Source organism: Bos grunniens, chromosome 22 (genome assembly GCF_055505025.1).
Source record: "Bos grunniens cultivar Pamir isolate PY7600 chromosome 22, Bosgru_T2T1.0, whole genome shotgun sequence".
Taxonomy (NCBI): domain Eukaryota; kingdom Metazoa; phylum Chordata; class Mammalia; order Artiodactyla; family Bovidae; genus Bos; species Bos grunniens.
The window spans coordinates 53,897,408-53,924,887 of NC_141186.1; the positions used below are offsets into that span (position 1 = coordinate 53,897,408).

The 27,480-nt window shown below is 51.8% G+C and overlaps 1 protein-coding gene across 11 annotated transcripts in view; it reads left to right on the top strand.

Annotated features, from left to right (window-relative positions):
- The window catches only part of SLC6A20 (solute carrier family 6 member 20), a 58,955-nt gene that overhangs the window by 2,436 nt on the left and 29,039 nt on the right, over positions 1–27,480 (top strand). For 4 of the 11 annotated variants that reach the window (XR_015151778.1, XM_086368437.1, XM_086368430.1 and 1 more), the window contains exons 2-7: positions 9,581–9,721; positions 11,358–11,449; positions 15,245–15,472; positions 20,838–20,948; positions 21,779–22,020; positions 23,216–23,378. Coding sequence is in view for 10 of the 11 variants with exons in the window: in XM_086368437.1 (XP_086224563.1) it covers positions 9,581–9,721; positions 11,358–11,449; positions 15,245–15,472; positions 20,838–20,948; positions 21,779–22,020; positions 23,216–23,378 (977 nt within the window). In the remaining variant the exon portion in view is untranslated. Of the gene's footprint in view, positions 1–2,737; positions 3,046–3,221; positions 3,481–9,432; positions 9,722–10,561; positions 10,648–11,357; positions 11,450–15,244; positions 15,473–20,837; positions 20,949–21,778; positions 22,021–23,215; positions 23,379–27,480 lie in introns of those variants that run through there. The other 7 variants (XM_086368432.1, XM_086368431.1, XM_086368435.1 and 4 more) reach the window with 7 other exon arrangements.

Sequence of the window (27,480 nt, forward strand, 5' to 3'; positions counted from 1 at the left end):
GATAGGTGGACAGGTTGATGGATGGGTGATGGTTGAGCAGAGAATGGATACTGGAGAAAGGATGGATTAGGGGGTGGGGGAGTGGATGGATGAATGGATGGATCTAGGGTGGACAGATGTAGCTTAGTTGGGTGGCATCCTCTCAGTCATGTGTCTGCAGATCAAGGACCAAAGAGTTTATCCTATCTCACTGAGCATGTGACCACCCAGCACCTACCCCTGTTCTCACCTCATCTTCCAGCACGCTCTCCAGTTATCCTGAACAGCTCTTTGTTTACTGAACACTCACTCTGCCTGCACACTTTGCTCAAGCTACTCGTCCACCTGGACATTAGCCTGGGGCACTCCCAGCACTTGGTCTGAAGGACTACACTTTGTTCTAGAGTTTCTCCCCCGTCTCTGTGAAGTGGTGGCGTCAAAGGCGGTGCCCAGTCAATGTCTGTTGAATGAAGAAGGCAGGTCTGCGAGGAAAAGCTGCCGAGTTTGGGAGGTGGGGGAGTGGGGGGCTTTCCTGAGCCTCTCACTGCCCAGTGATGTCACCTACAATCAGTGTATTTACACTCCCATCCTGTACCTGACTGCTAACCAACCACATCATGAAAAGCTCTAGTGGGGTGTCTAACTTCCCTCCACACAGAGCCCTGGCTTCCACCACCCCTACCCCCCACCCTCCAGCCAACAAAGAGCTTGTTTATAAACTGCACAGCCAGGCCATGCCCAAACACTCCCCGGAATAAAAAGGATTAGGGTCCCGCTCCTCTCGTCAGGCTCTGCCCGTGACCAGGGAGGCTGGTTTCCTGGCTGCTCTGCGGGCCGGGGGGCACGAGGAATGTTAATTCTGAAGATTACAGGCCAGCTGCTGGCCCAGAGCAAAGGAAAGGCAGCGGAAGGGACTGGTTGCAGTCTGTGCTCCGCGAGGCCAGCAGGCCTTGGCGGCTGTGCCAAAGTCTAAGGCCGTGGTGTTCGGGAAGAAGTCAGGATACAAACGTGTTGCATCCTAACGTGTGGAAAATGAGTGCACCCACGGTTGACTTTTATATAAATTTTCTCTTCCTCGATGGCTCAGCGGGTAAAGAATCTGCCTGCAGTCCAGGAGACACAGGACACACGGGCTCAATCCCTGGGTGGGGAAGACCCCCTGGAGGAGGGCATGGGAGTTCCACTGCAGGATTCTTGCCTGGAGAATCCCATGGACAAAGGAGCCTGGCGAGCTACAGTCCCTGGGCTCGCAGAGTCGGACGCAACTGAGCGTGCGCTCAGATCATGGAGGAATAACCGGTTCTGTGGCTGATGGAAAGGTGGATTATTTTTTCCCCCTAAATTTTCTCTATATGATATTTACCCTTTACGGGGAGGGGGGCAGTTAGGGGACACCTGACTCGGAAGTAAGATGATGGGACTTTTCCTCAAAGCCCCTCCTGCTCCTCCCTGGTACTTAGATCTTTGCATCTCGGATTTGCCCACGAAGCTTCTTGATGAACTACTGGCCCCACCCTTAGAGATTCTGACATGGAGACCTGGGGGAGAGGGCAAACTGCATTCCACACTTTAGAGGAATCCCACCCCACCAGGCTACTAGCTGCTGGGAGCCAGGCACTGGGGCTCCATTCATGTAGTGCTGGCTTTGGAAGGAGGAGCAGGACTTAATTTATAGTGTTTGCTGGTGTGTGATGTAAACACCCACACAATGGCCGGGTTCAGACGGCAAGTGTGGTGTCCAGTGTAGTGTGGGGTTTGAGGAGACGTGCAGCTCTCAACAGCTGGTGTGAGCGGGCCCCGGCACGCCTGGAGCTACAGCCCTCTGGGCAGCACTCAGCCTGGGACTGAGCCGCACTGGGTCAGTCCACAGACGGACAGGCGGACGGCACGACCACTGCTCCCTTGTACTGTGTGTGCGTGTGTGTGCGTGCGTGTGTGTGTGTGTGCTCACGCACTCAGTCTCTGGATCTTGATGTTTCTGCAGTGCTCCTGGATGGAGCAGAATCCGGAGTTTCAGAGGCTGTAAAGTGTCAAGCACAATTTGGCAAGTAAGCTTGAGATGCTGGGTCCCAGGCGTCAGGAAATGTGGCCAGGCGGTCCCTTGAGAGAACACGTCTGTGGCTCATCCTGGGGATTCTGGGTTCAGTCCCAGTAACAACCAAGCTCTTGGGCTCCCAACACGTGCTGGGCACCTGGAAGGGGGACACAGGGAACTGCACAGAGATGCCAGCAGAGTTAGCCTGGGGTTAAGCTGGGCCCAAAATAGGGAAGAACCTTTGTATTCTAGCACAAGTTAATCACTAAAGGGATGTTGCCTAAAGCTTGAATTATACATAATGAGCCATCTCTGGGAACCCTGGCTCCCAGGGTAAGACGCATCAAGCTAAAATAGCTTTATTTAGCTCACGGGAAGGACTGTCCAGGTGGCTCAGTGGTAAAAAAAATTTACCTGCCGATGCAGGAGACCCAGGAGACGGGGGTTCGATCCATGGGTCAGGAAGATCCCCTGGAGGAGGAAATGGCAACCCACTCCAGTAGTCCTGCCTGGAGCATCCCCTGGACAGAGGAGCCTGGCGGGCTATGATCCTTGGAGTTGCAAAGAGTCGGACACAACTGAGCGACTGAGCACTCACGGCTCAGAAACATCCTGGTGAGGCCACGAGTGAACTGGCTGCATTGCTCTCCCCCCATGCCCCCAATCAGGCTGACCGGAAGCAGGAAATGCTTGGCTTTACGCCCTCCCCCTTACTATAAAAGAGCCTGATTTCTTACTCTCAGCTTTGAGTCCGCCATCTTCTCAGTCTGCTAGCTTTCCAACTAGAGTTGCTATTCCTTGCCCCAGCAACTCATGTTTCCATTAATTGGCCCGTCATTCAGTCAGGAGCACAAACTTGGAGTAAGTAACAGATTTGGGGGAATGTTTGAGTAAGGCCCTAGCAGCCCTCAGGACCGCTCGTTCTGTGCACCTGGGCTTCAAAAGTCTCCGAAGGAGCACTGGCTTCTCCAGTGCTTGGCGTTTGGAGCTAGGAATTGATATCTGGGATCCGATGGATTTCATATAGTAAGGTAAATCACTCTGGTGTGTACAGCCGGAAACTTTATTTCCTTTGGGTGTGGGGCTTTTTCTTCAAAATAAGGCAAGTTGTAATGTATTTGAGTGGGCTACCCTGTTGGAGACAGGAAAGAGTTGCTGGACTTTTACCTGGTTCGTTTGATTCTTTGTTTTCTGTTCTTTTGTACAGATTTATTTTTTGGCTGCACTGCATCTTCGTTGCTGTGCTCAGGCTCTCGTTGCGAGCGCGGGCTCCAGGGCACGTGGGATCTTCTTGGACCTGGAACCCGTGTCCCCTGCATGGCAGGCGGGTTCTTTACCCTGGGACCACCTGCTTTCTCGGATGTTAGCATGTGTATGGGCCGTCTATATTTTGTCTTGAATTTCTGTCTTTAAAATGGGAAATGTTTCAACTGTCCCTAAAGAAAGCCCTCTGAGGCGTGTTTTGGGTGAGTGATCTGATTCCAGCTGTGCGTGGAAGGTGATTTCACTGTAACCCCGAGTGGCCACGGTACCTGTTAGGGTCTCCTCCCCAGGGGGCTCCAGCGGGGTGCCCCAGGGGCCTTGTGCACCAGGCACTGCCGCCCTTGCTGTGTTAGTGACGTCGCCTGTGGCCTCCTGCGTTGTTGGCATATGCAAAACCCCAAGACCAAACTGGAGGTTTATTTAGGATTTTCTGATTGTCTTTAGGGTTTTTTGTTTCATTTTGTTTGGCCCTGTTCCTCCACTTACAGCCAAATCAATTTGATGATACTTAAAATACTTAATGATGTCACATGGAGGAGAGTAATAGAAAAGAAAGAAACAAAAACCTCCTCTTATCCCAGGGATAATAGAAAGGTTCTGCTTGGTTCCTAAAATCACCAAATGCCCCAGCCCAGCATTCAGCCTGGTTGTTTGATACCAAAAGGCACCCTTTTGTAGTTAGAGATAATCCATTGCTATTTATGGTCTTAGGGTGGCTGTTCTGTGAAGAATGGGGGGGAAATGGTGACATTCTCTACATGCAAGCGTTTGTGCTATTACATCAGAGAAAATAAGAAAAAGATGATAAGGAAAGTGAGGACAGGTTGCTGCAAACCTTAACTCCTCCAGCTGAGCCCAGGACAGCCCCTCCTTCAAGGGATCAACCAGAAAACCCCGTGTGAGCGCTGGGACGCCGGGACCCGGTCTGGTATCACCATCTAAGACCCGACAGGCACCAGTTGGGGCCAGAAGCCACTCCCGGGACAGGGCAACTTGGTTACCCCGTCGTCTCCTGGGGGCCTCAATGCCAACCACCTGCTGGCTAGGTTCGGATGAGTTTATTTGGAAAGATTGTGACCCCCTTACAAGGAGGCTGTCCTACAGCTGAACCCACTTAGCAGTATCATAGCTGAACCAATTGGGTCCCAACGAGGGAGGCCTGCTCTTATTCAAACGTTGCTTCTCAGTACGTCCTAGCCGGGCTTTGAAAAGCGGACCCAAAGCAAAAGAGTCTGAACAAAATTCAAGCAATTCAACAAAAACCAGTGAAGACCCTTCTAAATTTTTGGAAAAGATTTATCAGGCCTATAGACATTATACTAATACAGATCCTGAGGCCCCTGAAAATATAAGAACGGTAAACTTGACCTTTTTTTGGCGGGGGTTAGGGAATACCTTACAGCAGAAGAAAGTTGCAAAAATTAGTGCGTTTGGAATGAACCTCCTCAGTCGGTAGATGTTGCTTCCTAAAAGGGTTCAGCAGGGAACAGCAACAGAAGAAAGAAAAGACAAAATGAAATGCCACTTTTTTGGAAGTGGCACTGGATTCCGTCAGAGATGAATAACTCAAAGAGTTTAAAACCTTGGGCACTATACTAAGCTCTCCACGAGTTTGCCTCCAAGAGGTCTGCCTGTCCAATGAAGTAAATGGTCATTTCATTGTAACTGGAGACGTGTCAACCTGTTTAATTTTGTCCAAGTAAAAAGTCACAGCTAACACGGTTTCCTCACGCTTCTGTCAGTGGCTGGGCGCTTCTCTTCCAGGCTCATCAGGCCTGGCTCACACAGCTACATTTGCTGGTGGGTCAGCTGGGGTGGAAGGCCCCCCACGTGTTGGCAGTTGGTGTCGCGTTGGCTGGACCCCTTGGCTGTCCTTCGTGTGGCCCCTCATCCCCAGGTGGCCTGTGCGTGGTGGCCTCAGGGCTGGGCTCCAAAAGGATGAGGCTGGAGCTGGAAGGCATCTTGAGGTCTGGGCTCTGTAACCATCATGGTGCCCCCTTCCCCACATTCTAGTGGACAAAGTAAGTCCCAGGGCCTCTGCCCAGACCCACGGGTGGAAATAGACTCCGCGTCTCTGCAGGAGCGGCCAAGAGCACGCCTGTGGCGGTGGGGGGTGGTGGTTAGTCTCCCACTTTTGCCCCATTGACATGCAGGGGAGCAGGCTCACCAGCCTCAGGCCTCTGTTAGCTTATCTCTGATGCCAGGCTCTCCTCATACAGAGCCTGGGTCAGAACTCTTATATAAAAGGAGTTTGAGGAATAGTCCAGTTGGAAGAGGGTTTGCTGAGTGGGCTTGTACTCAAACTGATCACAAAACAAAATTCTTTTATTGAGATTTTTTTGCATACAGAAAAATCAACATTTTTTGGTGAACAGTTACATGAATTTTGACCAGTGCAGGCAGCTGTGTTATCGGCACCACAATCATGCCCCGAGTAGTCCGCCCCTCCTCACTCCAGTCAGCCCCCGAAGCCACAGCTTTTTCCCTATAGTTTTGCCTGTTTCAGAATGTCGTATGAATGGAATCACACAGTATGTCGCATCTTTTGAATCTGGTATCTTCCACTTAGCATAATGCTTTTGAGATTCTCCCATGTTGCTGCTTGGGAGAGCTTGTTTTTTTTTTAATTGGCTGAGTACCATTTCCTTATATAGATACACCAGGATTTATTTATCCATGCACTCACTGAAGGACAGTTAGATTGTTTCTAGTTTATGACAGCTGTGAATACAGACCCTGTAAATGTCAGTGTATAGGCTTTTGTGTGAATGTAAGTTTTCATTTCTCTGGAGTCAATACCCAGGAGTGGGATTTCTGGGTCATACGGTAAATGTGTGCTGAACTTTAGAAGCAGCTGCCAAGCTGCTTTCTAGAGTGGCTGAACCATCTTACATTCCCACTAGCGATGTATGGGAATTCGCAAATCCTCGTCAGCACTTGGAATCGTCAGCATTTCCTGTTGCCGGCATTCTGTTCGGTGTATGCTGACATCTCATGAAGGGTCAAAAATGCATTCTCCTAACAAACACCACTTATGTATTGTCTTCAGTGAAATGTCTTCATTTTTGTACATTTCTGAACGTGTTTTCTCATTTCTGAGTTTTTATTAATATATATTCTGGATATGAAGAAACGCGGATGTCTTTGTCAGATGTGTTTCCCTGATGCTTTCTCCCAGTTCGTAGCTTGTCGGTTTGTTTTCCAGAATTCTTTCATGAAGCACAGTTTTAAAATGAAGCCCAATATCTTACCAACATTTATCAATATTTTCTTTCACAAAAAGTTTTTCTGATGTTGTATCTAAGAAATCTAGGCCTAACCCAAGGTCAGAAAGACTTTCTCTTGTGTTTTCTTCTAGAAGTTTTATAGTTTTAGGTTGTCCGTTTGGTCAGTGGTCCGTTTTAAGGGCCTTTTTTTGGGGGGTGAGCGGTGTATAGAATGTGAGACATGGGTTGAGGTTCACTTTTTCTGCATATGGATGGATTGTTCCAGCATCATTTGCTGAGACAGTGGTTGTAGACAGATCCACTTGGGACTGTGTGTCTGTTGGATGGTTGGGTGATGGGAGAGGATAGTAAAACCCACCGCAGGAAGGGCAGGGCTGCAGAGCCCTCATATCCCCATCTGGGCGCCAGGCCTTGAAGTTCCGACCTTCCCACGGACAGTGGACCATCAGGCAGGGCCTGTGAGAGAGAAGAACGTTCTGTGGACCTTGCCAGGCCTCCCGTGGTTACTGTTTAACATCTTGGGTGAAATGAAGCTTTTCTTACAACCACTGAAGGCTGCTCCAGGCAGGCTGTATCAGCACAGCCTGTACGGATGGTGTCTGTTGGGCGCGAGCCCCCCGCGGCCTCTCGGACTCCTTGCTGTTGAGAGGAGCCGGTGAGATGCTGAAGCCCGGCGAGGGCCTGGCAGAGTCCAGAGATGAGGGGGCAGGATTTGCCGTCGCCCTGATGTGAGCAGGGAGTTCGGAGCTGGGTGTGCAGAGCCCGCTGGCGTGCGGCCTGCTCTGGTGAGCACACGCTCGCACCTTTCTCTCCGAGGTGAGAGGGTCGGGCGGGGGTGGGCGGGGGCTCTGCATGGCCTTGGTGCCAGCCGCCTCCTTCTGGGATTTCTCTCCCGAGGAGATAAACGCACGGACCAGGCTTTGCTTACGGTGGCAGAAGACGGCAACAGCCTAAGCGTCCAGGGCCCGATGAGGACTTGTGGGCACGTTGTCCTAGTGGAATGTACACGCTGTGGTCCAGAGAGTGGTCGTGAGAGAAGCGTGGGCTACGGGACAGCACGAGTGTGCGGTGGCGGCTCTAAAAGGAAGCCTGTTGGCCGGGTTGGGCCTTAGTAGCTGCGCGCGGCATCCTGGGTTGCGGGACGCAGAATCTTTTTCTTACGGCCCACGGGCTCAGTTGCCCCGCGGCATGTGGGGTCCTAGTTCCCTGACCAGGGAGTGAACCCGAGGACCCTGCATTGGAAGGCGGGTTCTTCACCACTGAACCACCAGGCCAGTCCCCAAGGGAGCATTTTTGTGAGTATTAGATGTGTCTGTGAACATATGTATTCTGTTTACCTTGATACTTCCAGAGCCAGTTCCTTGTGTAAGCAGCCCTTAATCCCTGCAGCTGTAGGGTCAGGGTTTTCTTTCACTCAGAGTCCTGCCCTCCTCTCCCAGCGAACGTTGTTTCAGGTCCACTGACAAGGAGCCAGGAGCTGGGGGAGAGGTGTCCGAGGGCATCTGGAGGAGGAAACGGGACCAACAGCAGAAACAGTGGGGCGGCTGGGCCGGGGCCCCCCTCCAGCAGGCTGCCAGCCCCTTTCCATGTGTCTGCGGGTGGGGGGCTCCTTTCTTGGCTCTGTTCACTCCCCCTGCTCCCCACCATCACCAAGGGTCCGCGTCTGCAGATGGCGCCTGGGGAACCAGTGGCTCAAATCTGCACTAGTCACAGTGGTGGTGGTGTGCAGTCGCTCAGTCGAGTCTGACTCGGTGCGACCCCGTGGACTGGAGCCCACTAGGCTCCTCTGTCCATGGGATTTCCCAGGCAAGAATACTGGGGTGGGTTGCCATTTCCTTCTCCAGGGGATCACCCCGACCCAGGGATAGAACCTGCATCTCCTGCATTGCAGACAATTCTTTACCACTGAGCCACTTGGTAACCTGTTATTAAAATGAAAATTTAGGACAAGGGCCACTGTATAAAATGGACATATATACAACAGAAGTGCTCCTTCAAGGGAGGCGGTGGCCTGGGTTCTGTCTACTGGGGAGCCCTTGTCTCCACACATACCTATCAAGCCCCGGCCTTGTCTCTGAAGACATAGGCCCTGCGGAGTACCTGTGGTTCTTGACAATCATAAGGCCACTGAAATTTTTCTGCCTGGGTGACCCCTCGTGGGCAGGAAGCAGGGCTGCTATTCTCCTATCCTCCGCACACTCAGCTCGGGGCCTGGCCCAGACTAAGTGTTCAGTGAGGCACCTGTTTAGGGTAACACCCGCTGTGGGGCACCATGCGGGCCCCGTGAAAAGCCCAAGGGAAGTACGTGGAGGTGGGTGGCTGTCTGGCCGGATCGAGGGGCGATGTTCAGAACAGTTAACCACTCAGCGGCCTGGGCTCTGACCAGCCATTAGCTGCTTTAGTAGAAATGGAATCGGGGCTTCTGGCAGAGGGGCGGGGGCAGCTGAGGCACTGAAGGCGCTCAAGGGTCTTGGGACGGGGCACTTTACCACGCAGGATGGAAGTATTTAGAGACATTAAGGACTGATGTGGGTGGCACGGTGAGTCAAAAGGTAAAAGGATAGAAGGATGGGTGGATGGAAGGACAGACGAGTGGACAGGTGGAGGGATGGATTCTGGGGAAAAGGGAAAATTCAGGAATGGATGGATGGGGCTTCCCTGGTGGGTCTCTGGTAAAGAATCCAATGCAGGAGACATGGGTTCGATCCCTGATCCAGGAAGATCCCACATGCCACAGAGCAACTAAGCCCCTATGCCGTGACTACTGAACCTGACTCTAGCGCCCCGGGGAACCACAGCTACTAAAGGCTTCTCACTGCAGCTGGAGAGTAGCCCCCACTAGCTGCAACCAGAGAAAGCCCGCGTGCAGCAACGAAGACCAAAAGTAAACGAAGACCACAGCCAAAAGTAAACAATATATTTTAAAACTGTGTTTAAGAACGGATGGATGAAGGGAAAGTTAGGAGAAGGAAGTGGCGAGTAGAATGTGGGGGGGTGGTGGAGAGGAAGGGTGTGTGTGGGGGTCCCCGGGCGGAGCCCCGGGTGACGGCCCAGCTTTGTCTCTGCCCGCCTGCAGGGAGCTTCCTGGTGCCCTACATCATCATGCTGGTCGTGGAGGGCATGCCGCTGCTGTACCTGGAGCTGGCGGTGGGGCAGCGCATGCGCCAGGGCAGCATCGGGGCCTGGAGGACCGTCAGCCCCTACCTCAGCGGCGTCGGTAAGTGGGCACCCCTCAGTCCCCTCTGGAACAGGGAAGTAGGGCTTCCCTGGTGACTCCACAGCACAGAATCTGCCTGCCAACTCAGGAGATGTGGGTTCCATCCCTGGGTTGAAAATACCTGCTGGAGGAGAAAATGCAACCCACTCCGGTATTTGCCAAGACTCGGACACCACTGAGCGATTTAACTCATGCTACTTATGGCTTGCCAGTGTTCTTGCCTGAAAAGTCCCATGGACAGAGAAGCCTGGCTGGCTACCATCCAGAGGGTCTCAAAGAGTCAGACGAGGGGGCGGTTCCACTGGATGTGTGAGGCCTGGACAGCTGTACACACACATAAGAAAGAAATGCCCAAGACAAGACACTGTAACCCAGTGTCTGGGCCCTGCCACCGGCCGCTGCGGGACCACGGGCTCCTGCTAATTACTGACGTCTCCCCCCATCAGCGAGCACCAGTGCTAGGCACTGGCCTGTGTGAGTTTGAGCTCACGAATCGTCATCACACCAGAGGGCTTGTGGGGTGCTGCTAATATCCCCGGTGCATGGAAGTAGGGGCCCAGTGAGTAGCAAGAGGGGTACTGCCTTCCCTCTCGCCTCCTGAGTTACTTTGAGCCAGTGTCTGGGGTGCCCTCGTGGGATCTTTGTCTGCCCAGCGCGGCCCTCGTGTGCCAGGCTCCCCTGGGAGCAGGACGAACTTTGGCCAGCAGTGGCCACGGTCTGTTCTGCTCACCTCTCCCACACCCACACCCACACACACATACAGGCAGAAAGGGGAACAGGAAAACACAGGAAAGTTTCAGGAACAGGACACTTGTGAACTGGCACATAACTTCATCTCAGGTGCAGAAGAAGTGTGTCCAGAGGCCTCACACATCCAAGCGGAACTGCCCCCTCGTCTTGAACGGCTGTTAATTTTTAACATAGAGGTGTGTGGTTTTAGGATGGGCCCAAGCCGTCAATCACAGAGGGCTCCTCCGAGGCAGCGTTTGCGGCCTAATAGGAAAAACACCAGATGTGGGTGCCAGCTGGGGATGCTGGTGAATGTTTACCAGCCAGCTCTGCAAGGCGGGGTGGGGTAGGGAAGGCCCGAGGAGAGGTCCCGGAGCAGGGGCTCGGCCCGGAGGCGTGCACTGGCTCTCCAGACCCCCACACTCTGCTCCGGGTCCCCCGGCACCCCGACTGGTTCCCCGCAGGTCTGCTCAGCTCAGGGGCAGCCCCGTCCCCTCCACGCCTGACACTGCTCCCAGCCTGCTCCCCACCACCACCGAGCAGGGTGTGGCGCCAGCGACCCCGCTGTAGGCAGGCCGAGGAGCGGGCAGCTGTGACGTCTGGCATCAGTGACACGAGGCGCGAATCCCAGCTCCACTGCTTCATAGTGGCGTGGCCTCGGGGAAGTGCTGTGTTGGCTTCCCCTCTGCGAAGTGGGCCTGAGGTCGCGCTGCAGTTGTCAGGCCCCTAGAAGAGCGCCACCGGCTTCACGGCCCAGGAGGCGGGGAGGGCGGCAGAAGGCGAGACCGACCCTTAGAGGGCGCTCGCGGGTGCCAGGCCCCACAGCTGGCCCTGCCGTGGCGAGCGGGCCCTGCGGGAGTGTCCTGGCTCCGGGCGCTCCTCAGGGCCCCGCGTCCTGTCTCCGCAGGCGTGGCCAGCGTGGTGGTGTCCTTCTTCCTTTGCATGTACTACAACGTGGTCAACGCCTGGGCCTTCTGGTACCTCTTCCACTCCTTCCAGGTGAGCGGCCGCGGGCGGCAGCAGGGCCCAGGGGGCGGGGGCGAGGGGCGCCGGCCTCAAGGGCGCCGCGCCAGGCCAGGGGCGGCCAGGCACCCCGGACCGAGCAGAGGGCTTCCAAGCCAGGGATCTGTGGACCCCTGCTGTTGTGTGCAATGTGTGCCTACATTTTGGGGGAGCAGGCCCCCAGATCTCATCAGGCGCTGTCTGAAGGATGTGACCCCCTCCAGAATATCAAGACCCGCTGCCTGCTGGGCCGGGGGAACCTGTAGGGACAGCTGATGGGGACGGCCCCCCACTGAGCGTGACCGTGTGCCCCGCCCCCCCACCTCCTGCCTCTCATCACGTGTCCTCCCAGGTTTCTGACCCCAGCCGGGTCCCTTGTTGTGTTTGCAAAAGTTCTAGAAGAACCACCTGAAGATGCGCATTTGAAACACGCATTTCTGACTGTAGCCCTAGGTGATGCTCACTGTAGAAAATGTGGAAGGGACTGGGGCTTGTGGCGAAGAGAGGACCCTAATTCCACACCAAGAGGGGGTGGGTCTTAGTGTCCAAAGCTTCCCCTCGTGGCCTGTGTCCGCATCTTTTCCTCAGAGTCTGTCTGTCCGCTCCCAGGGCCCCTCTTCATGCGGCCTCCTGCACCTCAGCCTCTTCCTAGACGGGGAAAGATGGGGAGACAGGAGCCCCCTGGGGGGATGCCTGCCCCTTTGCCACTGAGCCAGGCCTTCACGAGCCAGACCCTGTCTGCAAGGTCAGAAGCTATGTGGGCCTGGTCGTGGACTCGGAACTGACCCCAGCTTGTGAGGCCAGTCTCTGGAGCATTTGAGTACACCCTTGAATCTTTGGGGCCCTGAGAAATGCTTGGGTGAATATTCGACCTCAATAGTCAAGGGCTGGCATCCTTCTCAGAAGATGCTATATCCACATCCAGCGATAGCTTTCCACTCTGCCCCACCCAGGTCATCTGGTTGGAAAATGCCCTGACAGGACGGACTCTGCCCTGAGCTCACCTGTGCCTGCCTTCCTCCCCCTGGCTCAGCCTAAGTTCCATGAAGACTAATCGCAACCGTGCCCCTCCTCCACCTTCTGGGTGGCAGCGGGGCAGCCTCTCTGCTCTCCTGCCTAGGGACCATTCCCTTCCTCCATGCTGGGCTGCCATGTGTGGCTGGGCAGGCTGTGCGCTGCACGATGCCATTCCAACTGCGGCGTTGTCATGCACGCTGCAGGCATTATATGTAGGCATCCTGAAGGCCGTTTTCCCAAAGTGGAAGCATTGTGTGAACAAATCAAGATGATTTGACCATTTTCCAAAGGCAAAAATAAACTATATAAAATAAGGGGGTACCATTCTCTAACCCTCAGAAGTGTCAAAGTCACGGATTCCTGGAAATTACTTGGCCATTCATTCCGGCCCTCACAGGTCCATGTGCCTCTCCCGCATCCCTCTGCCGTGAGGCTGCCTCCATGGTCCCGAGGAATGACCGTGCCTCCAGCTGCAGACACTCACTCACACTTGCTCCGGGCCAGCTAGCGCCACCAGCACTTTAGAACTATGCCCTTGTGTAATCACAACCACACCCTGCGATACTGATGCCCCAGGTTCCAGAGGGGCGAAGTTGGAAGGCTGGATGCAGCAGCCTGGCCGTGGGGTCTGTGCTCTGGTCCAACCAAGTCGGGCTTTCCAGCTTTTCCCCGTGGGAGTTCCAGGCTAATAAGCATGTGAATGCAGGGATCTCGGCCTGCTCACCTAGTGATTCAGGGGGAGAGAGGCTGGGTGCTGAGAAGTGGTCAGTCTAAGTCCTTCCATGCTTAAAGCTTCTCCATGCTGGCTGCGAGCTGGAATCACCTGGGGGAGCTTTTAAAACTCAGACCCAGGCCCCACCCAGACCAGTGAAACCTGAGTCACTGCCGATGCAGCCTGGGTGTCAGAGTTTTTAAAGCCTCCCTTCCTCTGAGTGATTTAAGTCATGTTTGTGTAGCCAAGGTTGGCGACCAGGCTGTGCTGAACAACAATGAATGGACGCAGTCAGTCCCCCCTAGGCCAGGCGGACCCAGGGGGGCTGTGGTCTGGGCTTCAGGTCCACAGGGACCCCCCGCCTGATGGGGGCGCAGTCCCGGCTGTCACTCCACTTTGGTTTGCTCCACGCGGCCTTTCTCTCCACCAGTCCGCCTCGCTCAGCAGTCCAGCCCGAGGGTCTGTGCAGGGTGCTGGTCCACGAGGGTGAAAGTAAAAGCTGCAAGGCCTCGGATGTGAGGCCAGGAGGTCATGCAGCCTCACGTTGCCTCCTGTTGGTCAGACCTGGACACAGGTCAGCCCGGGTCACGGGCAGGGGCAGAGGGCACCGCCTCTCAAGGGGAGTTGCTGGTGGTCACCTTTGGAAGCATTTTAGGTCAAAGCTAGAAACCGGCTTGGAGGGGTCGTTTTCTGCCAGGGGTCCCAGCAGCACAGGGGCCTAAGCACTTTCCAGGTGACAGACGTGGGCTCCAGCTCCTTACCAGCAGAGTGGCCCTAGCCCATCAGGTAATGCTGTTGGGGCTCATTTCTGTTTCCTGTGAAATATAGGGGTTGAACCCATTGGGGTTAGACTTGCTTCTGTCAGCGGGGAGTTTTTATCTAATGAAATCTGATCCACGTGGGGCTGGTTTTTGGCAGAGCAGAGGTGGGACCCTAACCCCCCTCCCTCCCCCACTCAGTTCAGCACTTCTCTTTAGCTCTTGGCCTTGGGTCATGTTCATCATACCTGCACCATCTCAGTTCAGTTCAGTCTCTCAGTTGTGTCCAACTCTTTGCGACCCCATGAACCGCAACACGCCAGGCCTCCCTGTCCATCACCAACTCCCGGAGTTCACCCAACCCTCTGCACCATTTAGGCACTCTGGTTTCTAAGGGAGAGAGAACCCAGCTGGAACTAGCTGATGCAGAAGAAGCCCTTCCTGGCTCTACCTGCAAAGTCCAGGAGTGGAACTGCTTCAGGTGTAGCTTGACTCAGGCTTAACAGGAGTCATCAGTACCTGCTCGTCTGTCTTAGATACAGAAGAAGGCTGCGGTGGGAACAAACCGCAGTCCCCTCGAACTTCCAGACACAGTGACTGTTAGGAAATGCCCGTCTCCACCCAGGTAGCAAGGACAGGACCCAAGTCTTATTCCTGCTGGGCCTTGCTAGGGGCTTGTGGAAATAAAGACCACCCAGATGAGAGCAAGCAGAGGCTATTTATCCGGAGTTTGTTACGACGAGGGAGTCCCATCACTTGCATGTGACAGAGACTCCAGGGCAGGCAGAGGACTGGGGAATTGTGTTGGGTGTGTGACTGGTTAGGCAGGGGGTCTCTGGCTTTTTCTTCTTGGTCCTGAGTTGGAGGGAACACAGGTTCAGAAAGCTGCAGTCAGTGACCAAGTCCTGACCGCTCCTAGCTGATGACTGCAGGTGCTGCGGTTTGGGTTCCTGGGCTGGAGGCTACAGAGGTTGTTGGTCAGAGTTCATTTGTCATAGACAATCTGGCCATTGTCCCTTTGATTCGATCTCTCCCACCCAGCATAGAGCCGAGATGTTTTCAGCAGACACCCACGGGATTGGTGGGAGTGTGGGGCCCCTGCCCGCCTGTCCCTCTGCCCAAGCCCCACCTGTGCCCGGGGTGGGGGACAGCCTTTGGCTCCTGGTCTGCCTTCAGGAGCTCCTGCCCTTTGGGGACCAGTGACCTCTTCCAAGAGCCTCCCCTCAGGGTCGCCTCCCGTCCTCCCACCCCGACCTTTGGCCTCCACCCGCACCTCTGAGTGTAATGTTTCTTTTGACCCCGCAGGACCCCCTGCCGTGGTCCGTGTGCCCACTGAATGGCAACCGCACCGGCTACATCGAGGAGTGTGAGAAGGCCTCGTCCACGCAGTACTTCTGGTACCGGAAGACCCTCAACATCTCGCCATCCATCCAGGAGAGCGGGGCGGTGCAGTGGGAGCCGGCGCTGTGCCTCATCCTGGCCTGGCTGGTGGTGTACCTGTGCATCCTGCGGGGCACCGAGTCCACTGGCAAGGTAGGACTTGGGGGGTTAGTGCCCCGGGCAGCGGCGAGGCCGCCTCCGCAGCCGGCACTGGGGAGGAGGGGCGGACGGCGATGCTGGCTCGCGTCTAGCCACTGGAGACGGCCAGCAGTCCTGGAAGTCACAGCCCTGAATCTCGAAATGAGGGCCTCCCCTGTTCCCGGAAAGATGAGCATGTCTGTCCCAGTCCCCCGCCCGAACCACCCAGGGGAGCCAGGCAGCTCGACCTAGTTTTCCTCTCTCTGAAAACTTGTCACGTCGACGTCGTCCCCAACACACACTGCACTCAGCCTCAGCCGCACCGCCGGGAGAGCTCCTAGAACTTGGGTCCGACCCTCAGAGCTTCCGAGACGGTCTGTGTGGGGTTCCCCTGGGCACTGGGACTTTCAAAGCTCTCCAGCTGACCCGAGTGAGCAGCTGAGTCTCAGAACCTTTGGTCTAAGCTGCTTTCCGTGACCTAGAGAGCTGTCGGGCCTGATTAGAAACCTCATCTCTTTGGTGTGTCCCTAAGTTTGTGGTCCTGCCAGAGCGAGGACGTTTCTTTGATCCACTCCGTGTAGAACGTTTTCCTGGAGGGGTTCCCTCACCTCCCGTCTCTCTCCAGCTGCAGCAGATGCTCTGGATGCGCGTGTGCCCCCCTCACGCTCAGTCACGCCTCGCAGTCCATCCGTTGTGGGTGGGACATGCCCGTTGTTTCAGTCTTCAGTCCTTCCCAATAGATCTCGCTGTCCACTCACCTGAGGTTTTCAGAGGTGAAGTCCTGCCCAAGGGCACCGAGTAGAGAGGGCAGAGCCAGGCAGACCCTGCTTTGCCCCAGAAACTCCCCATCATTTTTGATCGAACACCTCCTGCTGGCCCACACTTTTCAGGACTCAATCAAGCCCAGCTTTTCCCTTCTGAAGGCCATACGAGTTCACCTGGCCCCTCCTGGCCAGCCCGGTCACCTTCTCCAGCCCGCCTTGTGTCTCTAACACTGGCTGGTCTGTTTATGCTGTTAGTCTTAGCGTGGCGCCGTCCTCGCTGTAGCCTGTGGCATCTTTTGATGCGGTGTGCGCGCCTCTCTCCGGCTGTGGCGTGTGGTCTCAGGAGGTGTGGTGTGCTGGTTTACTTGCCCCACAGCACATGGGATCCTAGTTCTCTAACCAGGGATCAGACCCCTGTCCCCTGCACCAGAAGGCGGATCCGAGACCACCGGACCACCAGGGTAGTCCCCCCCACTGTGTGTTTCTTGAGGCATCGAGACCAGAGCTACCCACAGTATTTTAGGTGTCCAGTGACACCCCAGTACCGTGTCTAGTAGGTTATCTTCTTTCGGTTTCCGGGGCCCCGTGATGGCCAGCATCTTAGTCCCAATAACCCCCATCTCACCATCAAAAAGCTGAGATTCTACAGCAACTCACTCTGTCCCATCTTGAAGTTTGGAGGATATTTTATGCTCAGAAAAAAGGTTTCACCAATGGCCTCTGCCAAATTATCATGAACATGGTCCAGAAGATCCAAGGGCAGTATCTGCAAATGTGGAGATTCAGTGTTCAGTTCAGTCGCTCAGTCATGTCCGACTTTGCGACCCCATGAACCGCAGCTTGCCAGGCCTCCCTGTCCATCACCAGCTCCTGGAGTCCAGCCAAACCCATGTCCATCAAGTCGGTGATGCCATCCAACCATCTCATCCTCTGTTGTCCCCTTCTCCTCCTGCCTTCAATCTTTCCTAGCATCAGGGTCTTTTCAAATGAGTCAGCTCTTTGTATCTGGTGGCCAAAATATTGGAGTTTCAGCGATGAGGCCATCCCTTTTCCAGATCACTGAGAAACTTGCTAAATGAGGACACGTCATGACAGGAAGACTGACTATTTCCTCGGCTTAAGCTACGCCCCCCTCCGTGACAAAAGTGCCCAACAGTTGTTAGTTTATGGTGTACAGCAAAGTGATTCAGTTGTGGGTATTCTTTTCATATTCTTTTCCTTTATGGTTTATTACAGGATATTTAGTGCATCCTGCGCTAGACAATAGTGAAAGGTTGTTGTTGAATCACGCGAATACACCGGGATTCTTGGCCCCCGGAGGAGAAGAATTCAATCAGGGGCCAGAGACGAGGCTTGATTGCTCAGAGCTTTTGTGTAATAAAGTTTTATTAAAGTATAAAGGAGATAGAGAAAGCTTCTGACATAGGCATCAGAAGAGGGTAGAAAGAGTACCCCCTTGCTAGTGTTAACAATGAAGTTATATAATCCAAAGAATATCTGGAGGTTGTAAAGACCTCACCAGACCTACTCCCATAATTTACATTTTAAGATAACACTGTCCTCAGGCAAGATACATCCTTGTAAAGACCAGGTCTACTCCCATAATTAACATTTTAAGATAACAGAAGGTTGAATCCAAAGACTGTCCTTAGGCAGGATACATTATTGTTATATAATCCTAAGGAATGTGGAGAAAGAAAAATAGTTTGTCCTTTCTTCCTCCTTGAGAATTCCAGAGCCCTCTCTCCTTGGGCACCCCTAGACTCCCTATCAACCTGCCTAGGAAATGACTCTCTCAATGGGACCTTGCTGTTTATCCATTATATGTATATATGTTTTATAGTTTGCATCGGCTAATCCCAGACTCCAGTCCAAGCCCCCCACCCCCTTTTCCTTAGCAACCACAAATCTGTTCTCTGTTTTGTAGCTATGTTCATTTCTGTCATATTTTGGATTCCACATGTAAGTGATATCATATGGTACTTGTCATTCTGACTGACTTCAGTTAGTACAACTTGTGGGCCCATCCGTGTCACTGCAGATGGCATGATTTCATTCTCTTTATGGCTGAGTCGGAGAAGGCAGTGGCACCCCACTCCAGTCCTCTTGCCTGGAAAATCCCATGGACGGAGGAGCCCGGTAGGCTGCAGTCCATAGGGTCGCTGAGAGTCTGACACGACTTCACTTTCACTTTTCACTTTCATGCATTGGAGAAGGAAATGGCAACCCACTCCAGTGTTCTTGCCTGGAGAATCCCAGGGATGGTGGAGCCTGAAGTGACTTGGTAGCAGTAGCAGCAGCATGGCTGAGTAATAGTCCATTGCTTACGTATATCACATCTTCTTTATTCATCTGTTGACGGACATTCAGGCTGTCCCCATGTCTTGTCTGTCATGAATAGCGCTGCTGTGAACGTTAAGGGTGCATGTATCTTTTTTTACTTTTAGTTTTGTCTGAGTATATGCCCAGGAGTGGGACTGCTGGGTCATATGGCAACTCTAGTTTTCGGAGGCTTTCTCTAGTGGCTGTGCCATCTTACATTCCCACCAACAGTGTGGGAGGGCTCCCTTTTCTGCACACTCTCTCCAGCATTTGCTATTTGTAGACTTTTTTTAATGACGGCCACTCTGACCAGTGTGAGGCGATGCCTCATTGTAGTTTTGATTTGTCTAGTGACTAGCGACGTTGAACATCTTTTCATGTGCCCATTGTCCATCTGAGTGTCTTTGGGGAAATGTCTCTTTAGGGCTTCTGCCCATCTTTGGATTGGGTTGTGTTTTTTTTTGTTTTTTGTTGTAGCTGTTACTGAGTCATAGGAGCTCCAACAGCTCTATTTATGGGGGTGAATTTTGTTAAACCCTGGGTGCTGTATGTTGGCTTTCTTTGTTGGACTCTGCTTTCTTCCCCTCCCAGGTTTGTTTTCAGATTATTCACAAACGGTTTTTCCAAGTAGTTTAGCCTGGATCACACATCCAGCAATCCTTCTAGCTTCTCTGACTGGGGAGAGGTGAGCCAGCCTGGTCTCGACTGAAGAGAGCTCTCCAGGAAACGTGCCGACCTGAGGGGGACCAAGGTCACCAAACCTTGCTGACCTTGGGGGCGACCAAGGCCTGGCTCCGTGTGTCCCCCGAGTGCCCCTGGTTACAGACAGTGGTCACCCCTTCCCTGTTGTCTCTTGATTTCCTTCAGCTCACTGGCCAGATGCCCTCTCTTTCCACTTTCCCGTTCCCATCTTGAACCTGGTTTATCTTCGTGTAATCTCATGTGGCTGTATTACTCATCTCAAGTTACAATATCCTCACTTAAGAAGCAATCATAGAAGACACACCTGACTTTTGCCTGCTGTCCCCAGGGTGACAGGGCAGAGCACCACTCAGGTATCCTTGGAAATTCTTGGGAAGATAGTGCCACACCTCAGTGGGAGTGGAGGGCCGGGTGCAGCTGGACTTGAGTCACCAGCTCTGGTTCTCACAGGGGGACCCAAACATGACGGGAACTGCTTTTACTTAAAAAAAAAGAAAAAAAGAAAGAAAAGAAACAAACCCAAAACAATCCCCCCCCCGCAGCCACAGAAGATAACCACGCAGACAAAAAAATGTGCACAGTGTTGGAAAAGGGGCTCTGCTGCACATACAAGTTGATCTGCAGAAAAACTAATTCCAGCCCCGTGTGGGCATCCGTGCACTCGAAGGCCTCTATTGTAAGACTTTGTGGAAACACTGCGCAGTGTGGAAAAGCTACCATGAAAGTCAAAGATAAAACATCAGTGAACCCATGACATACGTCAGCAGGGAAAGAACTGGTTGACAAAAAACATCCCACTGATATGCGCCTTTAAAGCCCAGGGAAGGCCTCTCTCACCTTCTGAGGTGGCCCACACTCTATGTGGGGTGTGCTTCCCTCTGAGTACATCTACTTTGTACCTTAAAGAAAAAGCCCGTGGAAGTGAGGCCTTTCATGAAAACCGTTGCATTGCTATTGTATTTTTCACAGGAACACCAGATGACACTGCTTTTCCTTTATACACTCATGGCCAAGCTTGTCTCGGGCCCCAGTCCTGGGGGTGCCTGACCTTCCTCCAAGCTCCTGGGTTTTTTTTGCCTTTCAGAGATGATATAAATCCTGTGTGACTGCTTCCTGCTCTGCCTGGGCCATGAGGAAGCTCAGATCAGTCTGGCTCAGAATCTGGGTAGCACCTCACCTCTTCTGTGAGCCGCCTTTTCCTCAGGGCGCATCTTCCTGGATTGCCCACATTTTCTTTTTACACGGATATCTCATGATGTATTCCTGTGGGCAGCCTCGAGTCCTTTCTGGAATAAGGTTGAGTTGCAGGGAGGCTGGAAGACAGAGCTTTCCAGGACCTGTTCCTCTTCTCCACTGAACAGGAGATTTCCTGGGGGTCACACGCATGGGCATCCATGTCCACCACCCAGTTCCCCAAACTCAGAACCCGTGTCTGACCAAGAACCACAATACCTTCCCAGCTGTCGGTCACCCAAACAGCCAAGATGGTGCTGTGGCGTTCCGTGGGGGTGGCGGGTCTGCCTTCCTTGGGCCTAAGGGCCCTGTGGTCCCCGCTTCTCCAGGGAGCTGACTCTGTGCTCTGGGGCCCACAGGTGGTGTACTTCACTGCATTGCTGCCCTACTGTGTGCTCATCATCTACCTGGTCAGGGGCCTCACGCTCCATGGAGCCACCAATGGCCTGGCATACATGTTCACTCCCAAGGTATGGGCTGGAGGGGAGGGGCCCCAAGGGTACCCCCATTCATTCCCCCACCTTCCAGGACGGGTGGAAGGGTGAGACCAAGCGGGAGTGGAGCAGTCGTGAGCCCGCCAGGCAGTGAGGGTCGTGGCTTCCCTGTCCTCAGCCAGGGAGCCCCCACGCCTGTGAATGCTGTGGCGTGACCCTGTGGTCCACCTTCATGCTCATCCTCCCTGCCCCCAACCTCTGCTGCCCCAGTCTCACCCCAAACCCTCCACTCCAGCTGCGGACCAAGTTGTTCACCAGGAGCATCCCTGCAGTCAGCTCACCCTCCTGCTCGCACTTCTAAGCACCCCTTTCCCTATGGGGGTGAACCCACACACGGCAGGGCCCCTCATGATCCTGTTGAGAGAGCCCCTGTTGCCTTTGGGACGCGACAGTCATTTAGCAAGTCTGGTCCCTGGAAACAGTGACTGGAGCAGCACTGCCCCTAACGTCAGTGCCGGGGCACACGTCAGCCTTGGGCACCAGCACCTCCATTTCTGGAGGCCGAGACCCATGCAGTGCGTGGGTCATGGATCAGGGGCTCAATTCCTTTGAGAACTATTTTATCTGACACCGTCTCCTCTGGGTAAGAGGCAGTGGGGGCTGTGACATGAGGATGTGTTTTATCCGCTGAGAACCTGGCCCTGCCAGGTTCGAGCCTCAGGCCTGCCCTGGCTGGCTCTGTGCCGCAGGCCAGTTCCTTCCCCTCTCTGGGTCCCCGCCCCCTGCTGGTCTGAGAGCCTGGGGTTCCCACCTGGGGTTCACCCACGCTGTTCCCACTGGCTTTCCCCCCCAACCGCTCCCCACAGATGGAGCAGTTGGCCAACCCCAAGGCCTGGATCAACGCAGCCACCCAGATCTTCTTCTCACTCGGCCTGGGGTTCGGCAGCCTCATCGCCTTTGCCAGCTACAACGAGCCCTCCAACAACTGCCAGAAGCACGCCATCATCGTGTCCATCATCAACAGCTCCACCTCCATCTTTGCCAGCATCGTCACCTTCTCCATCTATGGCTTCAAGGCCACCTTCAACTACGAGAGCTGCTTGAACAAGTAAGCCTGGGCCACCTGGTGGGCCCCAGGCCTCAAGGGGGCCAGTGAGCCTGCACGGGCCTGAGCTGAAGGGCCTCTGAGAAGAGGCAGAGCCCGGAAATCAAGGGGTATTTTGATACCCCTTGGGGCAAAGGGCACTGTCTTTGCCACCCTCGATCCAGGGTTCAAATCAGAACCACTGGCATCTGCCTGAGGGGATGAGGGCAGTTTTGTGTATTCAGAGCACTTAGCACCAAAGGGCATTCAACACATGGGAAACCAGCTTCTTCTGCCCCATCTCCCCCACCTCAGAGGTAACCAAGAGCTCCCCAGCTGAGCCGTGGAGCCTGCAGAATCTTTCTGGTGCCCCCTTACCCAAAACAAGAAACATCATCCAGAAGCTATGCTGGCCAGTACAGCAGTCCCTAGCCACAAGGGCTATTTACAAATTTAAGTGTAAATTGGTTTAACACTAGCTAAAATTTTGTTTTGTTGTTGTTGTTCAGTGGGTAAGTCGTATCTGACTTTGCCACCCCATGGACTGCAGCACACCAGGCTTCCCTGTTGTCCACTGTCTCCCAGAGTTTGCTCAAACTCATGTCCATTGAGTCAGTGATGCCACCCAACCATCTCATCATCTGTCACCCCCTTTTCCTGCCTTCAATCTTGCCCAGCATCAGGGTCTTTTCCAGTGAGTCAGCTCTTCGCATCAGGTGGCCAGAGTATTGGAGCTTCAGCATCAGTCCTTCCAATGAATATTCAGGGTCGATGTCCTTTTAGGATTGACTGGTTTAATCTTTTGCTGTCCAGGGCACTCTCAAGAACCTTCTCCAGCACCACAGTTCAAAAGCATCCATTCTTGATTTAAGATTGGTCTCCATCTCGGCGTAAGGTAGTTGAAATCAGCCTCTCAGCGGCTCTAGCCTCATTCGAGTACTCAGTGGCCACGTGTGGCGAGTGGGTACGAGATTGGAGAGCACTCAAGTAGAACTTGCCCATCATCGCTGGAGGTTCTCTGACAATGCTGATCCTGAGGTTAAAATAGCCCACCCAGCCATGTGGGTTTGGTTCCTTTGGTCATCACCGTTTCTATCTGAGGCTCCTTCAAAGTCATTTACAATCACCCTGTCCTCTAAAAGCTCACCAATCAACACATTCCATAGGTGGGAGAGGGTTTGGTGACAGCCACCTTTGTAACCAACTGCTGTGCTTGCAGGGTGATTCTGCTGCTGACCAACTCTTTCGACCTTGAAGATGGCTTTTTGACAGCCAACAACCTGGAGCAAGTGAAAGATTACCTGGCATCTGCGTACCCCAGCAAGTACAGTGAGGTGTTCCCACAGATTAAAAACTGCAGCTTGGAAACGGAGCTGGAGACGGTAAGCTGCTGGCAAAATCGTGACTTGCTTCACCCACACTCTTCACAGAGGCCTTTGACCCTGCCCATGAGAAAGAGCGACTTGAGGGGTACACACACCCTGTGAAAATCAGGGAAAACTCTGAATTGTCTTCCCTGCGCCTCTTAGAGGACAGGCCCACCTGCCCACCATTCTCCCAGGTGCTGCACGGGCATCCCAGTCACCACACAGCTCCTTTGGGAACCCTGTGTCCTTTGCTTCTTTAACTTGGCTCTTTTCAAAATTTAAAAATAGAAGAAAGGATGAAGAGTACTTAAACAAACACCCACCTGTCCACCTCTCAGAATGAAAAATTTAAACATTTTGTCAATTTGGGGCTCAGATTTTCTTTTTTATGTAAAAGGAAAGAACATTTTAGGGACAAAGGTAGAATTCTCTTTGTTACTCTTCCGAAAAATCTATCCTATTCCCAGAGCCCAGAACCTTCGTTCTGACGACTTTATTTCCCATATATATCATGGGTAATGTCGTTTTTCTTGGCAGTTTTTAAGTGGAAATAAGTGGTCCTAAGAGAGACCTTTCTCATTCAGCATTTTATTTGAGATTGCTCTGTGGGGATACACATGGACTCCCATCCATTCACTGTAAGAGTGACACTTGGTTCTATCATACATACCCCACACTTGATTGAACCTGAGCCACCGGCACTGGAAGCCTGGAGTCCCCAGCTGGACCCCAGAGAATGCTCTGTGACCTTCCCTACTGATAAATATTAGGGCTTTTCAAAAAACTTCTGCTACAAAAATCGCTCTTGAATACATTTTACAGAATTAAATTGCTATGCTGGGACCTCTATTTTTAAAAATGTTAAAAAAAAATTGAACTCTGCTTGATTTAAAATCTGTTATTTTCTTATAAACATCACAGTGATTCAGTTACACATAAATTTTTCTTCATATACTTTTGCATTAAGGGTTAGTATAGATTATTGAATACAGTTCCTTGTGCTATAAGTATTACCTTGTTTATCCAATATATCAATAGATGTGTGTGTGTGTGTGTAAGTTTTCATCTCCAGGTTCTAACTCTCAATTCAACCTTCCTCAGCACCACCCTCCACGCAATCACAAGAATATTCTCAATGTTTGTGGCTTTCTTCTTTCATAGAAAAGTTCCTTTTAGTCATATTATTTTGTAAATTATTATTAATATAATTTTATTTTATAATGAGTACAGTTGATTCACGCTATTGTGTTTGTTTTGGGTATCCATCAACTTCAAACAGTTATACATAAAAGTATATCTATTATTTTTCAGATTCTTTTCCCATATAGGTTATTAAAGACTGTAGAGTACAATTTCCTGTGTTATAGAGTAGGTATAATTGATACCTCTTTTATATACATATTAGTGTGTGTATATTAATTCCAACTTAAATATTTATACTTCCCTGACCTGGCTTTTCCCCTGTGGTAACCATAAGCTTCTTTGTAAATCTATGAGTCTGTTGCTATTTTGTAAACAACTACATTGGTATCCATTTTTATTTATTTAAATTTATTCATTTTAATTGGAGGCTAATTACTTTACAATATTGTAGTGGTTTTGCCATACACTGACATGAATCGGCCTCAGGTGTACACGTGTTCCCCATCCTGAACTCCCCTCCTACCTCCCTCCCCATCCCATTCCTCTGGGTCATCCCAGTGCACCAGCCCTGAGCACCCTGTCTCATGCATCGAACCTGGACTGGCAATCTGTTTCACATATGATAACATACATGTTTCAATGCCATTCTCCGATATCATCCCACCCTCACCCTCTCCCACAGAGCCCAAAAGACCGTTCTATACATCTGTGTCTCTTTTGCTGTCTCGCATATAGGGTTATCATTACTATCTTTCTGAATTCCATATATATGCATTGGCTATGGTTTTTCCTGTGGTCATGTATGGATGTGAGAGTTGGTCTGTGAAGAAGGCTGAGCGCTGAAGAATTGATGCTTTTGAACTGTGGTGTTGGAGAAGACTCTTGAGAGTCCCTTGGACTGCAAGGCGATCCAACCAGTCCATTCTGAAGGAAATCAGTCCTGGGTTTGTTTGGAAGGAATGATGCTAAAGCTGAAACTCCAGTACTTTGGCCACCTCATGCAAAGAGTTGACTCATTGGAAAAGACTCTGATGTTGGAAGGGATTGGGGGCAGGAAGAGAAGGGGACGACGGAAGATGAGGTGGCTGGATGGCCATCACTGACTCGACAGACATGAGTGCCTAAATGGTGCAGGGGGTTGGGTAAACTCCGGGAGTTGGTGATGGACGGGGAGGCCTGGCGTGCTGCGATTCATGGGGTCACAAGGAGTTGGACACGACTGAGTAACTTAACTGAACTGATACTGTACTGATGTTTTTCTTTCTGGCTTACTTCACTCTGTATAATAGGCTCCAGTTTCATCCACCTCATTAGAACTGATTAAAATGAATTCTTTTTAATGGCTGAGTAATACTCCATTGTGTATATGTACCACAGCTTTCTTATCCATTTGTCTTCTGATGGGCATCTAGGTTGCTTCCATGTCCTGGCTATTATAAACAGTGCTGCAATGAACATTGAGATACACGTGTCTCTTTCAATTCTGGTTTCCTCAGTGTATATGCCCAGCAGTGGGATTGCTGGGTCATAAGGCAGTTCTATTTCCAGTTTTTTTTTAAGGAATCTCCACACTGTTCTCCATAGTGGCTGTACTAGTTTACATTCCCACCAACAGTGTAAGAGGGCCCTTTTCTCCACACCCTCTCCAGCATTTACTGTTTGTAGACTTTTTGATAGTAGCCATTCTGACTGGAATGAAATGGTACCTCATTGTGGTTTTGATTTGCATTTCTCTGATAATGAGTGATGTTGAGCATCTTTTCATGTGTTGGTTAGCCATCTGTATGTCTTCTTTGGAGAAATGTCTATTTAGTTCTTTGGCCCATTTTTTGATTGGGTTGTTTATTTTTCTGGAATTGAGCTGCAGGAGTTGCTTGTATATTTTTGAGATTAATTCTTTGTCAGTTGCTTCATTTGCTATTATTTTCTCCCATTCTGAAGGCTGTCTTTTCACCTTGCTTACAGTTTCCTTTGTTGTGCAAAAGCTTTTAAGTTTAATTAGGTCCCTTTTGTTTATTTTTGCTTTTATTTCCATTACTCTGGGAGGTGGGTCATAGAGGATCCTGCTGTGATGTATGTCGGAGAGTGTTTTGCCTATGTTCTCCTCTAGGAGTTTTATAGTTTCTGGTCTTATGTTTACATCTTTAATCCATTTTGAATTTATTTTTGTGTATGGTGTTAGAAAGTGTTCTAGTTTCATTCTTTTACAAGTGGTTGACCAGTTTTCCCAGCACCACTTGTTAAGAGATTGTCTTTAATCCATTGTATATTCTTGCCTTCTTTGTCAAAGATAAGGTGTCCACAGGTGCATGGATTTATCTCTGGGCTTTCTATTTTGTTCCATTGATCCATTATTTCTGTCTTTGTGCCCATACCATACTGTCCTGATGACTGTAGCTTTGTAGTATAGCCTGAAGTCAAGCAGGTTGATTGCTCCAGTTCCATTCTTCTTTCTCAAGATTGCTTTGGCTATTCAAGGTTTTTTGTATTTCCATAAAAATTGTGAAATTATTTCTTCTACCTCTGTGAAAAATACCATTGGTAGCTTGATAGGGATTGCATTGAATCTATAGATTGCTTTGGGTAGTATACTCATTTTTACTATATCGATTCTTCCGATCCATGAACATGGTATGTTTCTCTATCTATTAGTGTCCTCTTTGATTTCTTTCACCAGTGTTTTATAGTTTTCTATATATAGGTCTTTAGCTTCCTTCAGTTCAGTTCACTCCCTCAGTCGTGTCTGCCTCTTTGCAACCCCATGAATCTCAGCACGCCAGGCCTCCCTATCCATCACCAACTCCCGGAGTCCACTCAGACTCACGTCCGTCGAGTCAGTGATGCCATCCAGCCATCTCATCCTCTGTCGTCCCCTACTCCTTCTGCCCCCAATCCCTCCCAGCATCAGAGTCTTTTCTAATGAGTCAACTCTTCGCATGAGGTGGCCAAAGTACTGGAGTTTCAGCTTTGGCAT